The 26,651-nt window shown below is 40.4% G+C and overlaps 1 protein-coding gene across 4 annotated transcripts in view; it reads right to left on the bottom strand.

Moving 5' to 3' along the window:
- Window positions 1–26,651, bottom strand: part of LOC122558193 (protein LSM14 homolog A-like) — a 93,055-nt gene that overhangs the window by 9,247 nt on the left and 57,157 nt on the right. For 2 of the 4 annotated variants that reach the window (XM_043706512.1, XM_043706511.1), the window contains exons 2-8: window positions 25,113–25,276; window positions 20,266–20,398; window positions 12,050–12,172; window positions 9,933–10,100; window positions 8,445–8,525; window positions 7,144–7,257; window positions 3,774–3,944 (exon numbers count right to left, since the gene is read on the bottom strand). In XM_043706512.1, coding sequence (XP_043562447.1) covers window positions 3,774–3,944; window positions 7,144–7,257; window positions 8,445–8,525; window positions 9,933–10,100; window positions 12,050–12,172; window positions 20,266–20,398; window positions 25,113–25,276 — 954 coding nt within the window. The remainder of the gene's footprint in view (window positions 1–3,773; window positions 3,945–7,143; window positions 7,258–8,444; window positions 8,526–9,932; window positions 10,101–12,049; window positions 12,173–20,265; window positions 20,399–25,112; window positions 25,277–26,651) is intronic. The other 2 variants (XM_043706514.1, XM_043706513.1) reach the window with 1 other exon arrangement.

Raw genomic sequence — 26,651 nt, 5'->3', positions numbered from 1 at the left:
TTTGCACATCACTTTAAAATCAATGCCCTCTTATTCATGTTTCTTTTACAATTGGGAACAGCTTCTCCCTATTTTATCCAGCTGACTCATGATTTTCAAAACCTCTATCAAATCTCCTCTCATCCCTCTTCTCTCCAAGGAGAACAGTCCCAACTTCTTCAATCAATCTTCAGAACTAAAGTTACTCATTCCTGGAACAATTTTTGAAAATCACTAAAAATAAAATGATACCGTGTGCATAAAAGGAATGTTAAAAAGAAACAGGAGCAAGAAGGATTAGATTGAGTGATTCAAGCAGAAGGGAACAACAGTACTGACCAGACAGAACAAATGTTTTGTGAACATTCCAAGTAGTTTGTAGTTATTTGGCTATCAGCATTGACACATATTCTAAAGTTCATATACCACAATTGAGTTTCTCCAATCAACAAATAACAATACTCAGTAAAGCCCTTGCATCAAATTACTTAATCAATCCCCAAAAACAACTTGCCTAGTCCTGATCAGTCTATAGCAGAATATACAATACTGTGGGCCATGGCTCAGTGGGCTGATCCTCAATGCCAAAAAGGTTATTAATTTCACTTGAGGAGAAAGTAAGGACTGCAGATGCTGGAGATCAGAGCTGAAAATGTGTTGCTGGAAAAGCGCAGCAGGTCAGGCAGCATCCAGGGAACAGGAGAATCGATGTTTCGGGCATAAGTCCTGAAGAAACGCGATTCTCCTGTTCCCTGGATGCTGCCTGACCTGCTGCGCTTTTCCAGCAACACGTTTTCAGCTATTAATTTCACTTGACAGACTTGTGCACACACATTGTGGTGCACTAACGAGGAGTACTGCATTGTCAGACTGCCAGCTTCAGGATGAAATATTAAATCAAGGTCATATCAAGTGTTCCTGGTGGACACTAAGTTGGAGCAGAGGTGTTCCCCATGATATCCTACTCAATATATTTCTTCTCAACAGACGTGAATCACAGATTACCTGGTCATTTACCAGAACCTAAACTTTTGCTCCTTGTCCTTTTTAACTACCTGTAACTTCTGATCCTGTTGATTCCACATTAGCCTCCTCGAACATTTCTCCATGTCATGCAGAAAATCAATTACAATAGTTTCACCTCTTGCTCTCATCACTATTACTTCTGGTATCTGCCACGGATAGATCTTTGACACTTGTCTGCTTTGCAACCACATTCTGCCCCTCAGCAGCATCATTTAAAGACAGTGGTTCTCACATCCACTCAACTTGATACTCAACTTGACCTCAATACCATGCAACTCCTCCATTGTTGCTCAATTATCAGACTGCTAAATTAACATACAATACTGCTGAAGCAGAAATTCCTCATAAGTAATGTGAAGATGGATGCTACTGTTTACAGTCCATGCTCCAAACTCCATTCCACAATTATTGACACTATCCTTCTCCCTGGCAACAGTCCAACATTAAGTCAAACTGTTTGCGATAATTATATCATACTTGAAGAAGAGATAAGCTCCTGAAGTCATATATGCATCATCATGAAGGGTAACTGTTACTGCTTCAAAGACTTCACCTGTTGATGAACCACCCCTACCCACATGTTCATTTCTCAAGACTAAGCTAAAATCTACAGACATTTCAAAGTTGAATGGAAGGTTCATCTGTTAGGAGAATGCAATGATGTTGCAGTGTGATTTGGACAGGCTGAGAGTGTGGCAAGGCAGATGCAGTATAATATGGATAAATGTGCGTTTGTCCACTTTGGTAGCAAAAATAGGAAGGCAAATTATTTGAATGGTTGTAAATGAAGATAGGGAAATGTTAAACAAGATCTGGAGTCCTTGTGCACCAGCTGCTAAAAGCAAGCATGCAGGTGCAGCAGACAGTAAAAATGACAAACTGTTGGCTGTCATGGTGAAAGGAACAAGGGTGTCTTGCTGCAATTATACAGGGCACTGGTGAGGCCACACCGAGAATACTGTGTGCAGTTTTGGTCTCCTTTTCTGAGGAAGGATGTTCTTGCTGTAGAGGGAGTGCAGCGAAGATTTATCAAATTGATTCCCGGGATGGCAGGACTGACATAGGAGGAATTGAGTTAGCAAGGATCATACTCACTGGAATTTAGAAGAATGAGGAGGATCTCATTGAAGCCTATAAAATTTTAATAGGATGAGACAGGTTAGATGGAGGGAAGATGTTCCTGATGTTGGGGAAGTCCAAATCCAGATATCAATAGTTTAAGGATAAGGGGTAAACCTTTTACAACTAAAATGAGAAATTACTTCACCCATAGAGTGATGAGCCCATGGAATTCACTACGACAGAAAGTGGTTGAGGCCAAAACATTGTGTTTTCAAGGAGGTAGATATAACTTAGGGCTAAAGGGATCAAGTGAGAGGGGGTGTTAAGGCTTTGAGCTTGACCATTAGCCACAATCATACTGGATGGCAAAGCAGGTTTGAAGGGTTCAATTACCTACTCTTGCTGCTACCTTCTGTGTAGGCTCAACCATTCAAACACATTACTGATTGATCTCCCACATAAATATGAGATCATCTAAAACTCAACTGCCTGTCTTAACTCACACCAAGTTCCACTGACCTAACAATCTGTGCTTGCAGACTTACATAACCTCAATCAAGTAACACCTTGATTTTAAAATTCTAATCCTCCACAGCCTCAGTCCTCCCGATCTCTCACCTTCACCACACCCACAATCCACAGATATCCTTGCTCTGAGCTGTATTGCATCACCACTGATGTCTGGGTCTACAATTGCTAGTGTCCAAGCTCTGGAACACCTTCCCCACTGCAGCATTTCAAGGCAGTAGCTCACCATCACCTTTTCAATATCTCTTTCCTTAGTGCTCTCCACCTCACTTTCCTCTTTCAAGAAACTCCTTAAAACATACCACCTGGTCTAAGTTTTTCACAATATCAAGACATCCCAGAGTACCACATAATGACCTGCAGTCACTTGCAATAGAGAAAACCCAGTTCTGGGAAAAACAAGTAGTAAATATATTTTACTACATGTGGGCCACGTCAAGAAGAGAAAAAGGTTTCTTTAATGTCTCATTAAGATAGCACAGCAGACAAGAATCAGCCTCATTTTAACACTGCAACAGAACTCTCCTTTCATGCTGCTCAGTGTTAATGCAGGAGTCCTGGCATTGACCCAGTCACAACAAAAGAATGGCAATACACTTAGAAGTCAGGATGGAGAGTAGCTTACGGGAAACTTGCAGGTGAGGTGATTGCTATCTATCTGCTGATCTTCTCCCTCAAGATGGCAGTGGGTGTGGGTTTGTAAAGATCTTCAGGAAATTTTTGCAGTGCATCTTGTAGATAGTACACACTAGTGCGATTGAGCTGCCATAGCGGAAGGAATTTATTGTTTGTAGATGTGGTGTCAATCAAGTGGGCTGTTTTACCCTGGTTGGTGTCAAGCTAGAGTGTTGTTGGAGCTGCATCCATCTAAGCAAGTGGGGAATTTCTATCACATTCCTGACTTGTGCTTTGTTGATGATTCTAATTTCATTTTCCAACACCTGGCTCCTAGCCTTGGATGCTTGGGCATCATAACCTTTGAATATGTTTGCCACTTTGTCTGGTTTTCCCATGTGGCTAGTATATGGGAGTCAGAATGATAAAGACAAGTCTAAGTCATTGGGCACTAATAACAACAGATATATGCAGTAAAGATACCAAGAGCCTTAGCTGTGAACAATGCTGTATGGAAACTGCAGCCTCAGTGAAACATAAGAACTCAGAAAAGGAAACATTACCTTTCAATTTCAGCTTATTCTGGAACTCTCTATCAATCTCCTCTTTGTTAAACTGTGCATTCGCACTCTCAAAGTCGAAGTCTTTCTCGAACTTCATTGGGCCGTCTCTTCTTACAGTGAATCTTCCCCTTCCTCGGCTCCCACCACGGCCTCGCCTGACAGCCTGACCGCCTGATAACAAATAGAAGAAATGTTAGTGCATCAAGAAGCCAGTTCAGAAATCCCCAGGACCTGATGACATGTTTCACTGGCTGCTATGGGATGCATGGGAGGAAACTGTGGGGCCCTAGTGGATATATCTAATACTTTGCTGGTCCCAGTCACCAGATGACTGGAGGTCAGATAATGTGATTGCTTTGTTCAAGGAGGACAGCAGGGATAGACCAGGTAATTACAGACCAGTTAGTCTGATGTCAGTGTTGGGGAAATTGCTGGAAAAAATTCTGAAGCATAGGATTAAACAATACTCAAAGATGGAAATTGATCAGGGATAGTCAGCAAGGATTTGTTGGAGGAGATACTGTCTGAGGATCTTGTTTGAGTTTTTTGAAAAGGTGACTAAGTTTATTGAGGGTAGTCTAATTGATAAGTTTTACATGGACTTCAGTAAGACATTTAACAAGGTCCCACATGTAAGGCTGGTCCAAAGGTAGAAGTGTACATGATACAAGGCAAGTTGGCAAACTAGTTTACACTTGTCTTACAAAAGGTGATGGTGGAGGGCTGTGATCAGGCGGGGACACTTACTGTTTGTAATGTACATTAAGGACTTGGTTGTGAAAGTAGAACATTTTAATTCATAAGTTTGCAGATGATAAAAAATTAGTCTGCAGATTATATTGATCAGCTGATAAAATGAGCAGAGCAATGGGATTTTGGGAGGTCTATTCAAGAAAGGACATACACAATGTATGGTAGGTCCCTAGGGAGTACTGAAGAACAAAGGGAGCTGGTATACAAGTCCAAAGATCCCTGAAGGGGTTAGCACAAGTGAAAAGGATGGTGAAGGCTTTCATTAGCTAGGGTGTAGAATACAGGAGCAAGGAAATCTTGTTACAGCTTTATAAAACATTGGTAAGGCCGGAGACGGAATAGTGGTCTCCACATTGGTGACTGCACTGGAGAGGGTGCAGACAAGATTCACTCGGATATTAAATGAGTTGAAAAGTTTTATGAAGAGAGATTGGATAGGCTGGGTTTGTTTTCCTTGGAGCAGACGCAGCTTGGGGGTGGAATCTGATTGAGGTGTACATAATTATGAGAGTCATAGACAAGAGTAGATCATGAGAATCTCTTCCCAATGCCAGACTTCTCAGACCAGGTGGCATTAAGTTTTAGGTGAGGAGTATGTGGTTTAAAGGAGATCAGAGAAAGAATTTTTTCACCCAGAGGGTGGTAGATATATGGAATGCGCTGCCTGAGCGGGTGGTGGAGGCATGTACTCTCTCAACATTTAAGCAGCATCAGAATGAGCACTTAAAATGCTGACTCACAGTTGGCTACGGACAAAGTGTAGTTAAATGGGATTAGTGGGGTTTGGTGTTTGTTGGTCGGCATAGACATGGTGGGCCAAAGGGCCTGTTTCTTTGCCGTATGACTCGTTGACTCTTGAACAGGAAAGTGTAGAAAGCAAGTGCCCACTGTTAAATCTTTGAAGATTACGATAAAGATGTGGTTTCTTAAGATACATCCAGCAGCCCATTATTTCAGTTAAAGTTTATTCTGTCCACAGGAGTCCATCCAGCACCGTGTAAATACATAAACCAAGTCAACATGTACCTGTGGATGGACACGTGATCCAAAGGGCAATTTTACTCATTGACTATCTCACCTCACACAATCCTTACATAGGCAGATCAAAATTAATCACAGCGCAAAACAAAGATTAAACTGAAATCTTGAAGGTCATCCCAAAGCTCACTTTGTCCACAAACAACAGGCAAATTGTAAAATCAGTCAAATCAGGATTGTGTGCTCACAGTGTCTGCCAACGGTAGCATGCTTTCAAAATAATTTTCAAAATTTAAGTGATAAGAATTTTTTTCTTGCAACTGCATAGGTACACTTGCACGAAATGGGATGTGTTATCCAGGGAAGCACAGTAGGTGAAAAAAAAAAGGTCTCCACAGTTAATACAACAAAGAGTTATGAAATTCTGAGGTAGTGATCTCTCAGTTTTATACATAATACAATGATAAAACAGCCACAGGTTTCAAAAGACAGTTGAATCGAATTGAAAGAATACATTTACCCAAACTTTGTTAATTAGTTCAACTAATCATACACCCAGACAGTGCAGTGGTGGATGTCACTCATTTTGCAATCCAGAGTTCTAGGCTAAAGCACTCAGGGCAAGGATGCAAAAACCACCATGGCAACTGCTGAAATTTACATTATAAAATAAAGGATCTTGTGGAACAATGGTAGCATCTTTACCAACGTTCCCTCTAATTTTCTTAACAGCTGTGTGCGTCTCAGGTTAGTACACAGCAACAACTTGTGGAACTGGAAGTCAATGTCGCAATTAGTGTGCGGAACATCAGAGCAGCTGCGCATGTGCACAGCTTACAGGTAACATTGATCCCTACCTCGGGGCTAGTAGTTCCAGGTTGAAGTTCTACCTGCCACAAAGGTCTGGTTAAAAGTTTGTTAATGGGAACATAGGAATCATTGGCTGGGCCAGCATTTATTGCTGATCCCTATATCTCTCAAAGGTAAATTAAAAATACTTGAAACTTGGTGTCAAAACATGGAATCACTCAAGGACTTAAAAGTCAATTCCCAGTCAGTGACATGGACAAGGGAAACATATTACAGCAACTACTGAAATCAAAGACAAAAGGTGATAAACTCCTGATGCTTGCAGTGGCCCCGTTAGAAATACCCACTTGTTAATACTGGAGGTGGTCAGAATGGGAATTAGCTATAAGGCACAACAATACTTGACAAATTCGTATATCAGCATCAGATTCTTGAGCAATCAATTCTCATCAAGCACCCAGGAAAGGAGATACTTGAAATTAAAATACTAAAAAGTTGTTTATATTTTGAGAAGTCATAAAGTAAATATTTGCAACAACAAAAGCAGGAGTATATGTTTGTGAAGTATCTCATTTAAGTTCAGGAAATAATGGCCAGCCCTCCCCCTAATTTTTTTTGAGCAACTTATTAAAATTAAATAGAAAGAACATTAATCTTTAATGTTTTTAAGAGTTAAAATTAAAACCACTCTTTTCCTGCACCAATGTTAAATTTTGACAAGTCATCAAAAGCCAAGAGGCCAGCTACAGATCTTAAACATCCTGCACTTCCAAGCTTATTCAAACTGGAAAACTTCTTAAAAAGTTTATAAGTAATTGCAATTACTTGCCATGTTTCTCTAACTCCAAACAGTCATTGCTGGTTTTGGCTTTTCTAAATGCATCTTGTTCTTGGCACTTCATTGTACCTTGTTTAAACCTGTCAACTAGCTCCACATTACTACCTGAAAACAGCAATTTCCAGTCAGTTTTATTGTTAAGTAGTGATTACATTTATGTAATTTTTCTGTACAAATGACATGCTTTTAAAAAAACACATTTAACAAAAAAAAATCAACCTCATGTGATCACTTGGAATTCAAAACGTGGGTTCACAGACTCTGACTGTGATGAAAGTTAAATAGATCATGAAAGATAAGGGAAAAAAATGCTTTTTGGACATCGCCAGGTGGGGGAAGATTGGAACCAGCCAAACTTGGAAAGAGATTATTGGCATTGATATCCTGAGTAACCATCAACACTTTACAGACATTAATGACAAATCGCTTCTTACCATATAAGGTTGGACACTTGTGAAGATTGTTTCTAACTGAAACAGCTGTAGCTAGACTAAAACACTCCCAAATCTCAACACACCTTTGAAAACTTCTTTAAAACCCATTTCTTTTGTCAATTTTTAGGTTAACATCTCACCTGATCTCACCTTTCTTGAAGAAGTTTAAGTTTTTCTCATAGCTATATGTGTAATCCAATACTTTTTGAATAAAGGAGTTACTTAAAATACGAAATACCATCAGATTTAAATCTCAATAGGACACATTAAAACTTCCAAAGATGACATAGACCAAAGTATTGATTGTTCGATTATCGATCTGTCTAAAAGCTGATCTGGAAACTGAGTTTATACTGAAAGTGTGCTTCTGCTGACACCATCCAATGATAAATTAAGACTGTGCATGCTCACCTCCGATTTGTTTTAAATGACCGTGCACAATATAAACCCGATTAAAATTATACACAATGTAATAATTGTTTTCTCTTCACCAAAATATTTTTTCATTTCTTAAGTCATTTGTAAGCATTTAAGTTCATATCACGTTTTATTTCAATTTATTTCAGATTTTGTTGTTACCATACATACTCCTAGGTGTCAGCAAATGCAGTCTTACGCTGAATACAACATTGTACTGAAGCAAGATTTTAGCTGTTATAGTACATGTACAAGTAAAGAGCAATCAGGGCCATCTCCCCTGAGACCACACCCAGGAAGTTAAGGGCATTCCCATGTACTACCCAGCACTACTGGTCTCTCCAAACTCAGCAGGACCAACATTCTCACTCTCAGAGATACCCAACAGAATTAGGTCAGAGAACAAAGAAATGGTTATTAGATGGTAACAAAGACACATACCTGATGGCCTCCTGTTTGGTTCCCGATTTTCATTCTTGAAGAGATCACTTTCTGGCCGTAGAACTTTCTGAGATTCAAAAACTAAAACAAAACAAAAAACTGTCATAAATAATTTTGCCTCCAACTAGGTCAATGTCATTTTCGAAGTCTTTTTTGGGACCTGCATTTTAATACCAAAGCAATTATATATTTAAACCTCAAAATCTAATACAAGAGGGTTAACAGCAAAAGAACTGCTGGTTCACAGACTCTCAAAACCACTGAGCAGAACACCTCAGGTTTATTTTATATCAAGATTAAACCAATTTATATCTTCTACATCCAAAGCTATAAATTCTCATTTAATTATTATATAGAAATCAAAAGAAGGTCAATATATTAATCTAACAAATATCAACTTCAATCCTGGTGCATTCTCAACACCAGATACCAAATGAAGATTCGATAGGTTCACAGATATGTCAAAGATTCAAAGCAACTCAAGATGGTTTCTCTGACCCTTTTGAGAGCATCATGTAATCCTTTTGTCATATGCCATTGTCACCGACACACAAAACCCCCCAATTTTACATATAGAAGCCAAAACAATCCTTCACAATTGTAATTATATCTGCTCAAGATCAGTAACTTAAATCTGCTTTCTTCAAACGGAGCCATAATTCCTCTCATATCCTTGAATGCTTCTTAAATTGTTGAAATTAAAGTATGTGTTAGCCTATGGGAAGGAGGATAAAATTCATAACATAAATGCAAGCTACAGTAGATTGAGAACAATGACTTAGCATAGTTGAGTGAAGATTTATCACTGACCAAAAACAAAAGCATCAACTCAAAACAAATACGGGAGGGGGGCGGGGGGGAGGTGGTAAATTTAGTCGTACTGTTACTGGATTTATTATCCAGGGACCCATGTCAATGCTGAGGGGACAAGGACTTGACTCTCACCATGACAGATGATAAACTTTGAACAATGATACCTGAAATTTAGAACGAGCCACTACGCAAAACATACAACCATTGTCATTTATCATAAAAACTTTTAGGTTCACTCAAGTCCTTCAAGGTTATCCTTACTCAGTCTGGTCCACGTGTAGCTCCAGATGCATAACAATATGTTTGACTTGTGACTGCCATCTGAAATGGCCTCAGCAAGCCAGTCAGTTCAAGTGGCAACAAGAGATAGGCAATAAAACGTTGGCTCAGCCAATGGCACCCATATTCCATGAGCAAATTGAAACAAAGGAAACCAACGCATTTATTAATTCTGGTGATCAGTGAAAGTGAATGACTTCATTCATTTCATAGCAGATGAACCTCCACATAATCACCACTGTAAACAGTACTGTTATATAGGAGCAGTTTACTAAATTTATGCTCATTCCAAACAGATATAGCACACGCATATAAACACAGGGAATGAATAAGAATTGGGACTAGCTTGTTTGCTTTAGACTGCAACTATCTGTTGGACATGAACTTGATTCTTACCTTTTCTTGCATCATGAGAATCTGTTGGTTTGTGATGGTGAACTGAGGGCAGAGGTCTGGCTAGTACAGGACTTCTCCTGCCCACAGGGCCCTGAGAAGTATTTGTCTGCACTGCTTGTTCCATTGTTGGACTTTTCCTCATTGAATCCAGTTTTGGGCTCGATCGGCCTATAAAAGAATGCACCAAAAGCCTGCATTAGAGAGAACCAGACACACACAAATGGTACATTGCAAACATTTGTAGCCAAAATAGATGATAGCTCACAAGAGGCTGTGTCTCTAAGGTTCCAGAATTATAAGTTTTAAATCTATAAATACACCAAGTTTCATTCACCTTTAAGGCTTCCCCACTTGATCACAAACCTGAAGAGCAGACACCAGCTTCCCAAGCTGCAGCCAATGTCCATGAGCAGCGAATAGGAAACATAGGAACTGCCTGTAAGAGATTCTGGTTTCTCTGCCCAAGAACTCCCATTTATCCTTTCCCACTGCATAAAATATATTCACCATATAGTACTACTTTGAGCATGGTTAACTGAAGGGAACAATTCAAAAACTGTCACCTGAAAAGGTTTTGGGGTCAGGTGGTTACAATATTAAAACGTGATTGTGGGACTATGACAAGTGATATGGAAGGTGGTGGTGTGACCAATTGCATTAAAAAACTGCAGATAAGTAGGGGAGGAAGAGAAGAGATTGGTTATTCGGATCACAGCCACATAAGATGTCATTTGTAGCTTTAATGAGCATAGTTTCAATGCTGCAGTGGTCAGAGGACAAGTATGGAGAAGTTCAGATATGAAGAAAAATTGGCATGAAACTGGGAGTCCAGATACTATAGAACTTGATCTCAGAGAGAGGCTTGGGCTGAGACGGTAGATTGCAAAACAGGATGTATCGAAAGTGGATTTTTTTTAAGACAGTAGATTTAAAAGGTGGATGATACACAAAGAATTAGGTTTCGCTTTATTCCAAGTGCCAACCTAATTAAGAACCCTCCAAAGTCAACATACTAAAGAATTGCATTTTTTATTTCAAAAGTACAGGACAGTAAGCTTGAAACCAGGAACATTGCCTCAGATCAACCATTATTCATTGCAAGGATGTTTCCATTTCGACAGCCTCTCGTAGCCAACAAAATCAAACATCTCTTTGGCTCACTTATTGTAGTCTTAAATCTTAATTCTTTCATGAGATCACACACCTGTACCCTTTCACCGTTGCAATAAAACAACCATAACTTTCTGCATAAGTTCTGTTTTAGAAGGGATAAGTCATTACGCACAGTTTGGGACTTGATACAATACTAAGATTTGTTCAAATTGTTCATGTCCCATTGTTCAGTTGGTCTTATGAAATTCCTGACAAAATTAAAAGCTGTAGAAGTTTATAAATCTCACAAATAAAATGACAGTACAGTTAACTACAGTTGTGGAAACTCGACTGTATTTGCAATCTCGAGACAATTCATCTCAGCCACCTGCAAGAAATTAACTTGCTAAACATTAAAAAATTGACACGGATGCTTCGTGGAATGTCTTAGATAGTTAAGTGTACTGGTTTCAAACTTTACTTGGGCTTTGCAAACCTAAAAGCTCTTAAATCTGCTCCTGCATTTGTACTGGGTTAGCTATTTCCAATCAGGGTATTCAGTTAACACTTGGGGTCTTTTGGTTAGGCAGAAGAAAAACAAGTAAAAGCAGGATTCCCATTACCAATTTCAATCCAATCATCCCAGTAATAGGTGTAGATGACATCAGGGTCAACACCAAGATCACTATGGAAAGAAGTGGCTGAAGACTTCAATCACTCTGTTGTGTGCAAGACCACATTGAGCAAAATAGTTATGAATGCTCAGCTCTTGAAAGCCCAGCAAGAAAAAGCATACCAGGCATAAAATGTGGTCAAAATATGCTGATCACTTCAGAGGGCCCTGGTGCATTTTTATAATGCTCATTTCAGTGCCTGCAGGGGAGATTATATAGAATTGGAAATATACAGAGTTAGAAATATACAACAACTTTAATAGATGCCCTTTCTCAACTTTTCAATGGGTACTTTCATCACATAAGTTCACAGTTACTTTCTTTTTAATTTCAATATGTGAAAGACTTTACCCTGAAAAGCTAACTGCAATTTCAGTGAACCTGTATCAGGTTTGACGGTCGAAGCCAGTGAGCTGGTCTGTGTAAGTGATGCAAAGCTGGTTTTGTTGCTGTTGAAAGATGACGAGGGACCTCCTGTTCGTGTCCAGTAACAAAAACAAGGGGAAGAATTAAAAAAAGACAAAACATTACAAAGATCCCGCCATCACTGCCACATTAGAATCCATTAATACAGTCAATGAAAAGCAAAACACCATTCCTCCACTTGACAGACAAGCTTTCTTAAGATTTATGTTAAGCTGTAAAACTTGTTTGCAGAAGTAAAATCCAGATTCAAGGAATGTGAACCCTCACCTATTAGACACAAAACAATGATATCATTCCACGTTTTGAATCTTTGAACTGAAACATCTCTCACACAATCTGAAGATCATACTTAGATTATTAGCAGGAAAAATCACAAACAGGGCTTTACAAGATTTGGGGATTGTTGAGTTTCACAAACCAAGGTCCATTTCTTGCTTATTGTTACACTGGCAAAGTCTAGCAAACTGCGATCATTCGTCTACATCAAATTGACAAGTCTCAAACTCCTCTGAAAAGGCTGCTTTATTTGCAAATAAAGATTTTAGGTTAGGGTGTTTCATTTCCTTCAATAACAACAACTTTCTAAATACTGTGGAATTTCAGGAGAGACACAAATTCTGAAGAGATGCACCAAAATGCAAATGCTGTTTTCCACATAAATTAAAGATAATAATCATATCATCCTCCTTGATAGATGACACTGTAGAAGGTGGTGTTTCAATGATATAACCAAGTTATTTTGTCCCTGTTCAATGTTGAATCCATCCCACTGGTCATTTCCAAAGAGAAATTGGCAACTGCTGCACAACTATTAAAAAGGTGGGTACAAACTGGAGATCAAAGATAGTTGTAACCTCATGCAACTAGGTTGAGGTGTCTGCAACAGCCTTGTTCATAGAATCATACAGCATGGAAACAGATTCTTCAGTCTAACCAGTCCATGCCAAACCTAATCCCAAACTAACCCAGCCCCACTTGCCTACTCCTGGCCCATATCCTATTCCTGATGAAGGGCTTTTGCCCGAAATGTCGATTTCAAAGCTTTTTGGATGCTGCCTCAATTGCTGTGCTCTTCCAGCACCACTGATCCAGAATCAGGTTTCCAGCATCTGCAGTCATTGTTTTTACCTCATATCCCTCCAAACCTTTCCAAATCATGTATTTATCCAAATGCAGAAATCATTTCTCAAATGAGTGGAAGATTGCTACGATTGGTACCTGTGCATTTGCTGAACCCTACAATTAGGGCAGCCTCATTGGTCCACACAAGTGAGGCATCATAGCTTCAATTCCAAAGTTAGTCAATTTCAGCCAAAGCAAAAATGTCTCTCCTGTGGCCTGGGGAAGGTGAGGAACAAATAGCTTAGCCAGGTGTTTCTACAATGTAGATTTACACCCATAAATGGATGAGAAATGGATTGTTTTTAACTGTGATGGCCTCAAAGGTGAAGGGGCTTGGTAGTAGTCACCATCTTGGTTTCAATACAAACAACAACTACTTATTTGGCGGCACGGTGGCTAGCACTGCTGCCTCACAGCGCCAGAGACCCGGGTTCAATTCCCACCTCAGGCGATTCTCTGTGTGGAGTTTGCACATTCTCCCCGTGTCTGCATGGGTTTTCTCCGGGTACTCCGGTTTCCTCCCATAATCCAAACAAAAATGTGCATGATAGGTGAATTGGCCATGCTAAATTGCCCGGAGTATTAGGTGAAGGGGTGAATGTAGGGGAATGGTCGGTGTGGACTTGTTGGGTCGAAGGGCCAATTAAGTTTAATTAAGTAATCTAATCTTAATTAAACTTCAAGGGTTACAACATCAGTGAAACAGCGAAGAGAAATGGAAACAAAATTGTTAGGTTAACACATGCTGTCATTTCAAAACAGATTCACTTTTACACAATAGAGGACCGATGACACCATCACCTTGACTGTCTCTACAAAAAATGAAAGACCCACGAACAACATATTTGACACTCTCCAGTTACCATCATCATCATTTGGATATTTGAATATTTAATTATTATTTATTTTAAATCAATTTGCACAAATATCATGGGCTACAAAAATACAAAAACAAAATTAAATATAACACTGGCATTAAGAATGAGATTAGGATCTAAAATTATCAGAATCCAAAGTTCAGCAATCATTACGTTCTCTCCATAGAGGCTGCTAAAAACTTATTTCCAGCATTGCCTGTTTATATTTCAGACTGCCAACACACACAATTTTCTGCTTTTCAATACAGTTTATTCATTGTGCAGATGAGATAGGGCATTGGATTATTCTTAGATCTTCCTGATTTACATTTTAATTCAGATTCTTAATTTGACAGCAGGTCGCTGCCATGAAATCTGTCTGCTGGCAACAATTAGCAAAGTTTTGAGTTTTGCAGCACCTTGGGGCAAAGGAATATGTGGGACATTTGAGATGTTATTACACAGAAAAAACTGTTCCCATTACTTGATGACACAGTATGAAAGAACCTACAAGATCCTGTGCACAGATGCAGGATGAATATATGGATTTTGTTTGAAAAAAAAATTAAGTGTTGTAACGACCTTGGGGGAGACTGCCTCAAGGTGGTGGAAGCAGAGATGAGTAATCCTAAAAGGAATGGGACTGACTGGATTTCTTTACAGGTAGGCAGCATGGGTTTGATGAGCCAAATAACCTCTTTGTGTCATAATGACCGCCTTTGAAACTCCAGTCCTATTTGGGGAATATTAAACAAAGTATCGCCACGAAGGTCAGATGGCTGCTACATAGGGGAACACATTGTTTATGTTTCAATAATGAATTTCAAATGTTTAAGCCAGGGCTGAAATGGTGAATTCGGTCTGCTATTCAAATGTTTAGATACCGACAGTGTGGAAACAGGCCCTTCGGCCCAACAAATCCACACCAACACTCCCAAGAGAAACCCACCCCCTTTATTTACCACTGACTAATCCACCTAACACTATGGGCAATTTAGCATGGCCAATTCACCTAATCTGCACAGCTTTGGAATGTGGGAGGAAACCAGAGCACCCAAAGGAAACGCATGCAGACACAGGGAGAATGTGCAAACTCTACACAGACAGTTGCCCGAGGCGGGAATTGAACCCAGGTCCCTGGTGCTGTGAGGCAGTAGTGCTAACCACTGTGCCACCGTGCCGCCCATGTGAAGACATCAGTCAAGTCCAGTTGGGATCATCATAAATTCCACTTGAGATGATCTGCCTTAACAAAAATACCAGATTACACTTCAGGAAGTTGCAGAGCAGATGGCATTACAATTTCATATGACAACTCCTGTGATAACTACTCACACACAAGTAGTCTCCAGGTTCCGTTCCAGAGAACAGTCCGAAGTAAATTTGGATATAAGTTGGAACACAATACAGCACAAAATAGCCAGAAATATGAGCAAATATTTACATATCGGATCTTTAAAATAATTATTATTAACGTGGAATTTTGTTTTTAAGTATAAAGATACATAAGTTTATAAATTGGGGGCCACCAATGATACCAGATTAGGATGAAGACCATCTCATTGCTGAATTAATGTTCAATTATAGCAAAGTTTGCAATTGAAGCCAAGGGCTTAAGAATCCCTGGACAGCATCAATAGTGGGTGACAATAAGGCTATTTTACAGCAGTTCAATAAATGGAGAACAGTTAAACGCTGGAAGACTGGGACTACTTCCTGGACAATTCTGATGATAATAAGCACGTGTTGGATGAACATGCATCACATACATTACAGAGATGGTACTAAGCCATAAAAATATATTAACTCTTTCAGTTAATTATCTGGCCTTTAATTAATATGTTTCATTTGCGTGGAAATGTATTTGAGAAAAAGGGTAGAATGGGGGCAATATTACTCATTTACTAATCCACAGGGCCAGGCTCATAGGGCATACTGTTTGAATCTCACTGTGACAGCTGGTGAACTTTATATTCAACTAATAAAAATGTGGAAACAAAAGTTAATTGCATTCATGGTGCCATGAAATGATCACATTGTAAAAACCCAACTAACTCATTAATTTTCTTCAGGGCTGGAAACTGGTCATCCTTACTGGTCAGGCTTCCATGTGGTTAAATACACTCCACAATTGTCTAGCAAGGCATTCAGTTCAAGAGTAATTCTAGCTGAGCAGCAAGTACTGACCTTGCTGCGTCCGACAGAACAATAAGGGAAAAAACAAAATGATTTCCTAAACTAAGGGAAAACCACAAATCTTCAACAGTTAACACACTGAAATCAATGTATCTCATTTTCCAAACCTCACTCTCAACAGTTGCTGATAAATCTCAGTTCAATTCATTACGCAACTTCAAGAATGTAAATGAAATTATTATCCAGAGGAGGATAACTATGACCATTCCTTTATTGTAACAATATATGGAAAAAACCCAGGGAGATAGTGAGGAAAGAGATCGATCTGAGACGGGTACAGCTGAGAACAGAAGTGAGTCAAGCAGTCAGGGCAGGCAGGACTAATAAATTAAACTACATTTATTTCAATGCAAGGGGCCTAACAGGGAAGGCAGATGAACTCAGGGCATGGTTAGGAACATGGGATATCATAGAAATTACAGAAACATGGCTCAGGGATGGGCAGGACTGGAGGCTTAATGTTCCAGGATACAAATGCTACAGGAAGGATAGAAACGGAGGCAAGAGAGGAGGGGGGGGGGGGGGGAGTGGCCTTTTTGATAAGGGATAGCATTACAGCTGTGCTGAGGGAGGATATTCCCGGAAATACATCCAGGGAAGTTTTTTGGGTAGAACTGAGAAATAAGAAGGATGATCACTTTATTGGGATTGTACTACAGACCCCCCAATAGTCAGAGGGAAATTGAGAAACAAACTTGTAAGGAGATCTCAGCTATCTGTAAGAATAATAGGATAGTTATGAGAGAGGATATTAACTTTCCAAACATAGACTGGGACTGCCATAGTGTTAAAGGTTTAGATGGAGAGGAATTTCTTAAGTGTGTGCAAGACAATTTTCTGATTCAGTATGTGGATGTACCTACTAGAGAAGGTGCAAAACTTGACCTACTCTTGGGAATTAAGGCAGGGCAGGTGACTGAGGTGTCAGTGAGGGAGCACTTTGGGGCCAGCGACCATAATTCTATTAGTTTTAAAATAGTGATGGAAAAGGATAGACCAGATCTAAAAGTTGAAGTTCTAAATTGGAGAAAGGCCAATTTTGACGGTATTAGGCAAGAACTTTCGAAAGCTGATTGGAGGCAGATGTTCGCAGGTAAAGGGGCGGCTGGAAAATGGGAAGCCTTCAGAAACGAGATATCAAGAATCCAGAGAAAGTATATTCCTGTCAGGGTGAAAGGGAAGGCTGGTAGGTATAGGGAATGCTGGATGACTAAAGAAATGGAGGGTTTAGTTAAGAAAAAGAAGGAAGCATATGTCAGGTATAGAAGGGATAGAGCGAGTGAATCCTTAGAAGAGTATAAAGAAAGTAGGAGTATACTTAAGAGAGAAATCAGGAGGACAAGATGGGGACATGAAATAGCTTTGGCAAATAGAATTAAGGAGAATCCAAAGGGTTTTTACAAATATATTAAGGATAAAAGGGTAACTTGGGAGAGAATAGGGCCTCTCAAAAATCAGCAAGGCGGCCTTTGTGTGGAGCCACAGAAAATGGGGGAGATACTAAATGAATATTTTGCATCAGTATTTACTGTGGAAAAGGATTTGGAAGATATAGACTGTATGGAAACAGATGGTGACATCTTGCAAAATGTCCAGATTACAGAGGAGGAAGTGCTGGATGTCTTGAAATGGTTAAAGGTAGATAAATCCCCAGGACCTGACCAGGTGTACCAGAGAATGCTATGGGACGCTAGAGAAGTGATTGCTGGGCCTCTTGCTGAGATATTTGTATCATCGATAGTCACAGGTGAGGTGCCGGAAGACTGGAGGTTGGCAAATGTGGTGTCACTGTATAAGGAGGGCAGTAAAGACAAGCCAGGGAACTATAGACCGGTGAGCCTGACCACGACCAAGTTGTTGGAGGGAATCCTGAGGGACAGGATGTACATGTATTTGGAAAGGCAAGGACTGGTTAGGGATAGTCAACATGGCTTTGTGCGTGGGAAGTCATGTCTCACAAACCTGATTGAGTTTTTTTGAAGAAGTAACAAAGAGGATTGATGAGGGCAGAGCAGTAGATGTGATCTATATGGACTTCAGTTAGGCGTTCAACAAGGTTTCCCATGGGAGACTGATTAGCAAGGTTCGATCTCATGGAATACAGGGAGAACTAGCCATTCAGATACAGAACTGGCTCAAAGGTAGAAGACAGTGGGTGGTGGTGGAGGGTTGTTTTTCAGACTGGAGGCCTGTGACCAGTGGAGTGCCACAAGGATTGGTGCTGGGTCCTCTACTTTTTGTCATTTACATAAATGATTTGGATGCGAGCATAAGAGGTACAGTTCGTAAGTTTGCAGATGACACCAAAATTGGAGGTGTAGTGGACAGCGAAGAGGGTTACCTCAGATTACAACAGGATGGGCCAATGGGCTGAGAAGTGCCAGATGGAGTTTAATTCAGATAAATGTGAGGTGATGCATTTTGGGAAAGCAAATCTTAGCAGGATTTATACACTTAATGGTAAGGTCCGAGGGAGTGTTGCTGAACAAAGAGACCTTGGAGACCTTTCCTTGAAAGTGGAGTCGCAGGTAGATAGGATAGTAAGGAGGCTTTTGGTATGCTTTCCTTTATTGGTCAGAGTATTGAGTACAGGAGTTGGGAGGTCATGTTGCGGCTGTACAGGACATTGGTTAGGCCATTGTTGGAATACTGCATGCAATTCTGGTCTCCTTTCTATCGGAAAGATGTTGTGAAACTTGAAAGGGTTCAGAAAAGATTTACAAGGATGTTGCCAGGGTTGGAGGATCTGAGCCATAGGGAGAGGCTAAACAGGCTGGGACTGTTTTCCCTAGAGCGTCAGAGGCTCTGGGTGACCTTATAGAGGTTTACAAAATTATGAGGGGCATGGATAGGATAAATAGGCAAAGTCTTTTCCCTGGGGTCGGGGAGTCCAGAACTAGAGGGCATAGGTTTAGGGTGAGGGGGAAAGATATAAAAAAGACTTAAGGGGCAACCTTTTCACGCAGAGGGTGGTACCTGTATGGAATGAGCTGCCAGAGGATGTGGTGGAGGTTGGTACAATTGCAACACTTAAGAGGCATTTGGATGGGTATATGAATAGGAAAGGTTTGGAGGGATACGGGCTGGGTACTGGCAGGTGGGACTAGATTGGATTGGGATATCTGGTCGGCATGGATGGGTTGGACCGAAGGGTCTGCTTCCATGCTGTACATCTCTATGACTCTTCGATTACTTAGATTTAGATTACTTACAGTGTGGAAACAGGCCCTTCGGCCCAACAAGTCCACACTGACCTTCCGAAGAGCAACCCACTCAGACCCATTCCCCTACATTTACCCCTTCACCTAACACTACGGGCAATTTAGCATGGCCAATTCACCTAACCTGCACATCTTTGGACAGTGGGAGGAAACCGGAGCACCTGGAGGAAACCCACGCAGACACGGGGAGAAGTGCAAACTCCAGTTGCCTGAGGTGGGACTGAACCCGGGTCTCTGGCGCTGTGAGGCAGCAGTGCTAACCACTGTGCCACCGTGCCACCCTCTATGACTCTAAAGCAAAATTTCACCCAACATATGCTTGGACCTGTTCAATGGCATCAGTCACAATGTTTCTGGTAAAAATGATGGCATTGGCATTCATATAACATTTATAGCATGCTGAGCAAACCTAAAATGTTACCACCAATAAATTATTTTTCAAGAAGGGTCATTTCAGTCAATCTGTACACAATAGCTCCCTGACAAAAACAAAATACATGATCTGTTTTTGGTGGTGCCAACCAAGAGATAAACAGCAGAACATGCCCGCTCTTCAAATAATGTCAATAGATCTTGTACATCTAACTGAGCAGATACATCTGGCCTAAGGCTTGAAAAAGGAGAATGGCCTTGAAAATGCAGAATTTCCCTTGTGCCACACTGGAGGAAGCAGCAGCAGTGGGTGGAACCATTTCTAATATGGATGACACTTTCATTTACTAACTTGCTACAAAAAAAAACTTACCAACGCCAACTGCATTGTATTGCTGCGTCACTAGCGGGCTTGGCCCAAACTGGCTATATGCTGGCATTCTGCTGAACGGTGGATAGGAACCCACAGATTGGAAAGAAGAGCTTGAGGATGAGCCAAGTGAAGACTGTGAAGGCAAAGAAACAAAAATGTAGTATTACAGCCATGGAGTGCTGAAGAATCAGTTTGCAGCTTGCACACTCCACTCTCCTCCATCACGTTCAATTATTTCATGGCCAAGTAGTTTTCTCAGTGAGGAAGCTTTTGTTCTGAAGAACAAAAAAAAAGTCATTTAGACAGGTGTAGATTAATCAAGGACAATTAGCACAAATCTGTCAAGGAATGGTTGTATCTGAATAACAAATGAATCTCTTGGGCAAGCAAAGAGGACCTTACATTTAATGAGGTCTATAACGATTTTAGCAAGGTTTCTGACAGCATCTGACGTTGCAAACTGGTCAGAAAGTCAATGCTCACAGGATCTAACAGGGAGCAGTAAGTTCATTCCAAATGTTCAGTGTTAGAAGGCAAATGTAACGGACAAAGAGTGATTTGTGACTGTTACGTCTGTGACGCAAGATTCAATCCTAGGTCTCGTGTGAGCATGGTAAAAGCAATGACTGGCTTAAAAGTAAGGGAGGTGATCAAGAAGCTTGAAAACAATACAAAATATAGACTGCAAGAAGGTATTAATGACTTGTGAGATGCATAGGAAAGTGACAACGTTAAGTCAATCTGAAGAAGTGTAGCTTAGTTCATTTGAGGACAAACAAGACAAGAGAATGCACATGAAATGTTCAGAATTAGAGCAGTTCAGAGGAACAGAGGATCTGTGGAGCTCATGTTCATAGATCCCTGAAGGTTGGAGAAGTTGACAAACAAGATTACTCATGACGTCAGGCAGTAAAAGAGACAAAGTGTAAGATGGTTTATTAAAACTGTATAAAACATTATAACAAAAACACTGATGATGAGGTGAAATTAACACAGAAGTGCTGGGAAAAACTCAGCATGTCTGGCAGCATCTGTAAGGGGAGTGAAATATAAGTTTCTGATAAAAAAATCATTCATTAGGCCGCAGTTATAGAGTCATAGAGATGTACAACACGGAAACAGATCCTTCGGTCCAACTTGTGCATGCCGACCAGATATCCCAACCTCATCTAATCCCACTCGCCAGCACTTGGCCCATATCCCTCTAACTGTTCCTATTCATACACCTTTTAAATATTGCAACTGTACCAGCCTCCACCACTTCCTCTGGCAACTCATTCCATCCATGCACCATGCTCTGTGTGAAAAAGTTGCCTCTTCGGTCCCTTTTATATCTTTCCCTTCTCACCTTAAACCTATGCCCTCTAGTTTTGGACTCACCCACCCCAGGGAAAAGACCATGCCTATGTATCCTATCCATGCCCCTCATGATTTTATAAACCTCTATGAGGTCACCCCTCAGCCTTCGATGCTCCAGGGAAAACAGCCCCAGCCTATTCAGCCTTCCCTATAGCTCAAATCCTGCAATCCTAGCAACATCCTTGAAAAGGTTCAGAAAAGATTTACAAATTTCACAACATCTTTCCAATAGCAAGGAGACCAGAACTGCATGCAAATCTTCCAAAAGTGGCCTAACCAATGTCCTGTACAGATGCAACATGACCTCCCAACTCCTGTTCTCAATATTCTGACCAATAAAGGAAAGCATACCAAACACCTTCTTCACTATCCTATTTACCTGCAACTCTACTTTAAAGGAACTATGAACCTGCACTCCCAAGGTCTCTTTGTTCAGCAACACTCCCTAGGACCTTACCATTGAGTGTATAAGTCCTGCTAAGATTTGCTTTCCCAAAATGCAGCACTTCGCATTTATCTGAATTAAACTTCATCTGTCACTCCTCAGTTTACTGGCCCATCTGATCAAGATGCCGTTGTGATCTGAAGTAACTTTCTTCGCTGTCCACTACACCTCCAATTTTGGTGTCACCTGCAAACTTAAATTACTTGGATATGAATCTAGTAAGTATGTAAATGACAAAAAGTAGAGGACCCAGCACCGATCCTTGTGGCACTCCACTGCTTACAGGCCTTCAGTCTCAAAAAAAACAACCCTCCACCAAAAAATGCATGCATTACAAGAAAGATATGATCACATTGGTCAGAATAGAAGGGAAATTTGAGAGAATGCTGCCACGTAGAGAGTTTTAGCTATGAAGAAAAATTGTGCAGGCTTGCATTTTTTTTCCCCCAGAACAAAGAGCTGTATAAAATAGGAAGATATCTAAATTAAGTCGATAAGAAAGGCCTGTTTCCCTTGGCAAAGGGATGTTAATGAAATAAGTATTAATGTAATCAAGGTGGGAGCACTTAGCTGGATAATGACCTGTGAACACATGTAAAGCATCTTCTTGAGTTAGGAATAATGCGTTTGTTATTTTTCATTTCATTTAAGTCCAAAACTGAATGAAGATAGGCTTCTGGTCTCCTTCAAATAAACAGATGTTGAATAGTCAATAATTAAGGGACACAGTAATTTGGAGAGTGATTAGAGGGCGATGGGTGCCGGAACTCACCAACTAAAGGTATGATGGAGAAAAAAATCCTCCAACAAACACAACTCAAGAAGCTTGACACTAGCAAGCCAAAAGCATCCGACTCGACTGGTACCAGTCAATAATCATTCACTCAGTCAATACTAATGCTCAGTAACAGTGTTGTGTAGCATCCACAAGATGCACTGCAAAGAGTCAACACAGTTCCTTCTACAGCACTTTTCAAACCTATGACCACTACAATCTAGAAGAAGGGAAACAGATTCTGGGAAATGCTAGAGTTACATGTTCTCCTCCAAGCCCCCCCTCAGTGTCTTCCTTGCGCCACACTCTCTGTACCAGGTTTTTTTTGTTTAATTTGTTCATTAATTAAGGCAAACTATTTAAAAAGACAGAGACCTTCAGTGGCAGAGTTAAAGAACAACTTGGACATACAGCAATGGACTAAGATGGAAAATGGCATTAAACTGAGTAAGTGTTGTATTCAAGCTGACACATGGACTGAGTAGATTGGCTACATAACATAGAAACAGGTCATTAAGTCCAACCAATCTAGGCTAATGTTTACACTTCTTTCAACTTGCCTCCTTTAAATTTCTCATGTAAACCTCCCATTATAACCATCCATTCATTTCTCCCTTCGAAGCCTTTTTAGTTTCCACTTAAATATACCGATACGGTTCACATTAAATATTCTTCACAGTAGTGAGCTCCACATTCTTAGCACTGGGAGAAGTATGTTCTGAATTCCCATTTGGATTTATTTGTGACTATCTAAACAATGGGCCAAATGAACTTTCTTTTACTTCTAAGTTAGCAAACTGCCACAATCTCAGCCAATATCAGTCACCACACATAACCATTAGAAAGAACAGTGAAGGTTCAGTCAGAAACTCTACATATCCACAGTCTGAGGGGATGAAATAATAGATATTAAGTAAAGTGGTTAGTTAGTAAGTGCAAACATCTCAACATTTATGCTGTTTCCTAAGTCCAAAGTCCAAATCAGTTAAGGAACTTGGGAGACTTAATTTCCATATCCGAGGTAAAGATCTGTGCGATTTCATATAGCATACTTGGGATGCAATTGTATTTAAAGGGAATGTCCATAGCATTTAACAAAATTAAGGGACATCATTAAAGGGTACAAACTTCAAAAATAGTTATTACATTTAAGAAATTCACAAAATTTAACAAGGTTTGACCATCTTTACCCCTGAACTGCACTGATGCTGCATCCAATGGTGCCTCAAGATGGCACTGATGAGCTCCTGATCTGTGCAAACAACATTCCGCAGAGATGCACAACAAGTTAAAATCACAGCAATACAATCCCCATTAAACGAAACTACATAGAATGGAAACGACTAGATTTAATCTCAGAGGAATGCAGATAAGCTCGACAGTACGTAGTATATCTGATCGCAAGTATATCAGACCAGTTTTTCACAATGTTTGCTGAAACATTTTAAGTATTTTTTGCCCACCTTAATTCTTGAGGGTGAATTTCCAAACTTATGCCTCCACAAATCAGACACCTAACTGTATGAAAGCGGAAGTGGGTACTGCCGATGCTGGAGATCAGAGTCAAGATTAGAGTGATGCTGGAAAGGCACAGCATGTCAGGTAGCATCAGAGGAGCAGGAAAAATCGATGTTTCGGGCAAAAGCCCTTCATCATTCCTGTCTGCAAAACACAGTGCAGACATTGACGAAAGATTGCTTACAGGGCCCAAGGGGGAGGTTAACATGCCTGTTGTGACAAGGAGAGAGAATGGCGTGCCTGTGATACAAGCTACAATGGAATAGCCATCACTTGCCACTTGACTCTCACTGCAAAGGCAAAAACTAGAACAACCAATTCATCCTTAACTTCAAGTAATCAAATCTTTGCTGGGTACATTACGAGCATCGATTGCAGGCATCACTATTCTCATTTGGGCAAACAAAAGAAGCTGGCCACTGGATCCAAAATGTTAACTCTATTTTTTCTTCAAAATGCTACCAAACTTGCTGAATTTTGCCAACAATTCCTGTTTTTGTTTCAGATTTCCAGCATTCTCTCAGTTCTTTGTTTTACTTCAATAAAAGGTGATAGGTTGATTTGATCAAAACAGCCAGTACATTCCTGTACTCAGTAAACTGCAAAGTTTTTTTCAGTGGGGGAAACTAGACAGCCACTGGGAACAGAAATCCCAAGCAATAGTAAGTCACTCACCAGCTTACCAGAGATCAGTGATCTCAATCTCCCACACAGCAGCAGCCATCTTCCCCACTGGTCACCTTAACTCACCTGAACAATAGCAGGATCCTGAGGCAGAGAACACTGAGGCTTTGGTGGCTCACACACTGTGAGATCTTTGATATCACTGCCCCGGAATATGATGTACTCGAATACTTCATCACGAGGTGGTATTGGCCTGTCCGTAGGCCTATCCTCTGTTCCGAAAGAGCGAACTGCAAGAGAAGACAATGGCACACCCATTATGGTGGAACTTCTCACATTATTGACAGTACAAAGTTAAAACAAATTGACTCTCGAATAGTTTATTTTCAAATTACGCAAAGCCAAAGTACAGGAGAAGCTGGACATCTGAACTAATAGCAGAAAACATTAAATTCTCACTAGGTTCAGCAGCATCTGTGGAGAAAAGCAGAACTAATGTTTCAAACTCAAGAATGACGAGGTATGATGAACTTACATTTGAGTAAGACACTCGTTCTGTCTCAGCTGGAGTACAGAGTCCAGTTCTGGGCACCACAATTTAGGAAAGTTGTGAAAAAATGAAGAGATTTAGAGGACAGCTCCAGAGATGAAAAACCAAATTGGTTGAAGACAAGAAGTTAGGTCTTTGTTTTGGAAAACTAAAGGCTGAGAGGAGAATTGCCAGAGGTATTCAAATTCATGAGGACCTGGACAAAGTTAATGGGGAAAACATTGTTTCCATTGGTGACAAGAAGAACAAGACGCAACAGATTTAAAGGGGCAATAGAGATAGAACAAAAATATTGCAGTGAGTGGTTATGGTCTGGAAAGAACTGCATAAAGGTTTGTTTTATATTTGTTCATGGGCTATGGATAGCAGTGGCTATGCGAACACTGACTGACCATCCATAATTTCCCAGAGGCCAATTAAGAGTCAACCTGCAGATCCAAAGTCACATACAGGTCAGACCAGCTCATTTTCTCCTTTTCATAACTTTATTTAAATCTATTTTACATCTTTACTCTTTATTTACCACCATTATCATTCCCTTCTTTACGTTCAGGACACCCTCTCAATCAATCATTTTTCAGCATGTTTCGGTTCTGAGATACAGTAATATTGGATGCAAAACTATTGGTCACTGTTGGAATATTGCATGCAATTCTGGTCTCCTTCCTATCAGAAAGATGTTGTGAAACTTGAAAGGGTTCAGAAAAGATTTACAAGGATGTTGCCAGGGTTGGAGGATTTGAGCCATAGGGAGAGGCTGAACAGGCTGGGGCTGCTTTTCCTGGAGTGTCAGAGGCTGAGGGATGACCATATAGAGGTTTACAAAACTATGAGGTGCAAGGATAGGATAAATAGGCAAAGTCTTTTCCCTGGGGTCAGGGAGTCCAGAACTAGAGGGCATAGGTTTAGGGTAAGAGGGGAAAGATATAAAAGAGACCTAAGGGGCAACCTTTTTACGCAGAGGGTGGTATGTGTATGGAATGAGCTGCCAGAGGATGTGGTGAGGGCTGGTACAATTACAGCATTTAAGAGGCATCTGGATGGGTATATGAATAGGAAGGGTTTGGAGGGATATGGGCCGGGTGCTGGCAGGTGGGACTAGATTGGATTGGGAT

Source organism: Chiloscyllium plagiosum, chromosome 17 (assembly GCF_004010195.1).
Source record: "Chiloscyllium plagiosum isolate BGI_BamShark_2017 chromosome 17, ASM401019v2, whole genome shotgun sequence".
NCBI classification, from domain to species: Eukaryota; Metazoa; Chordata; class Chondrichthyes; order Orectolobiformes; family Hemiscylliidae; genus Chiloscyllium; species Chiloscyllium plagiosum.
The sequence above is the reverse complement of the archived record's forward strand: the minus strand, read 5'-3'. Positions and strand labels throughout refer to the sequence as shown.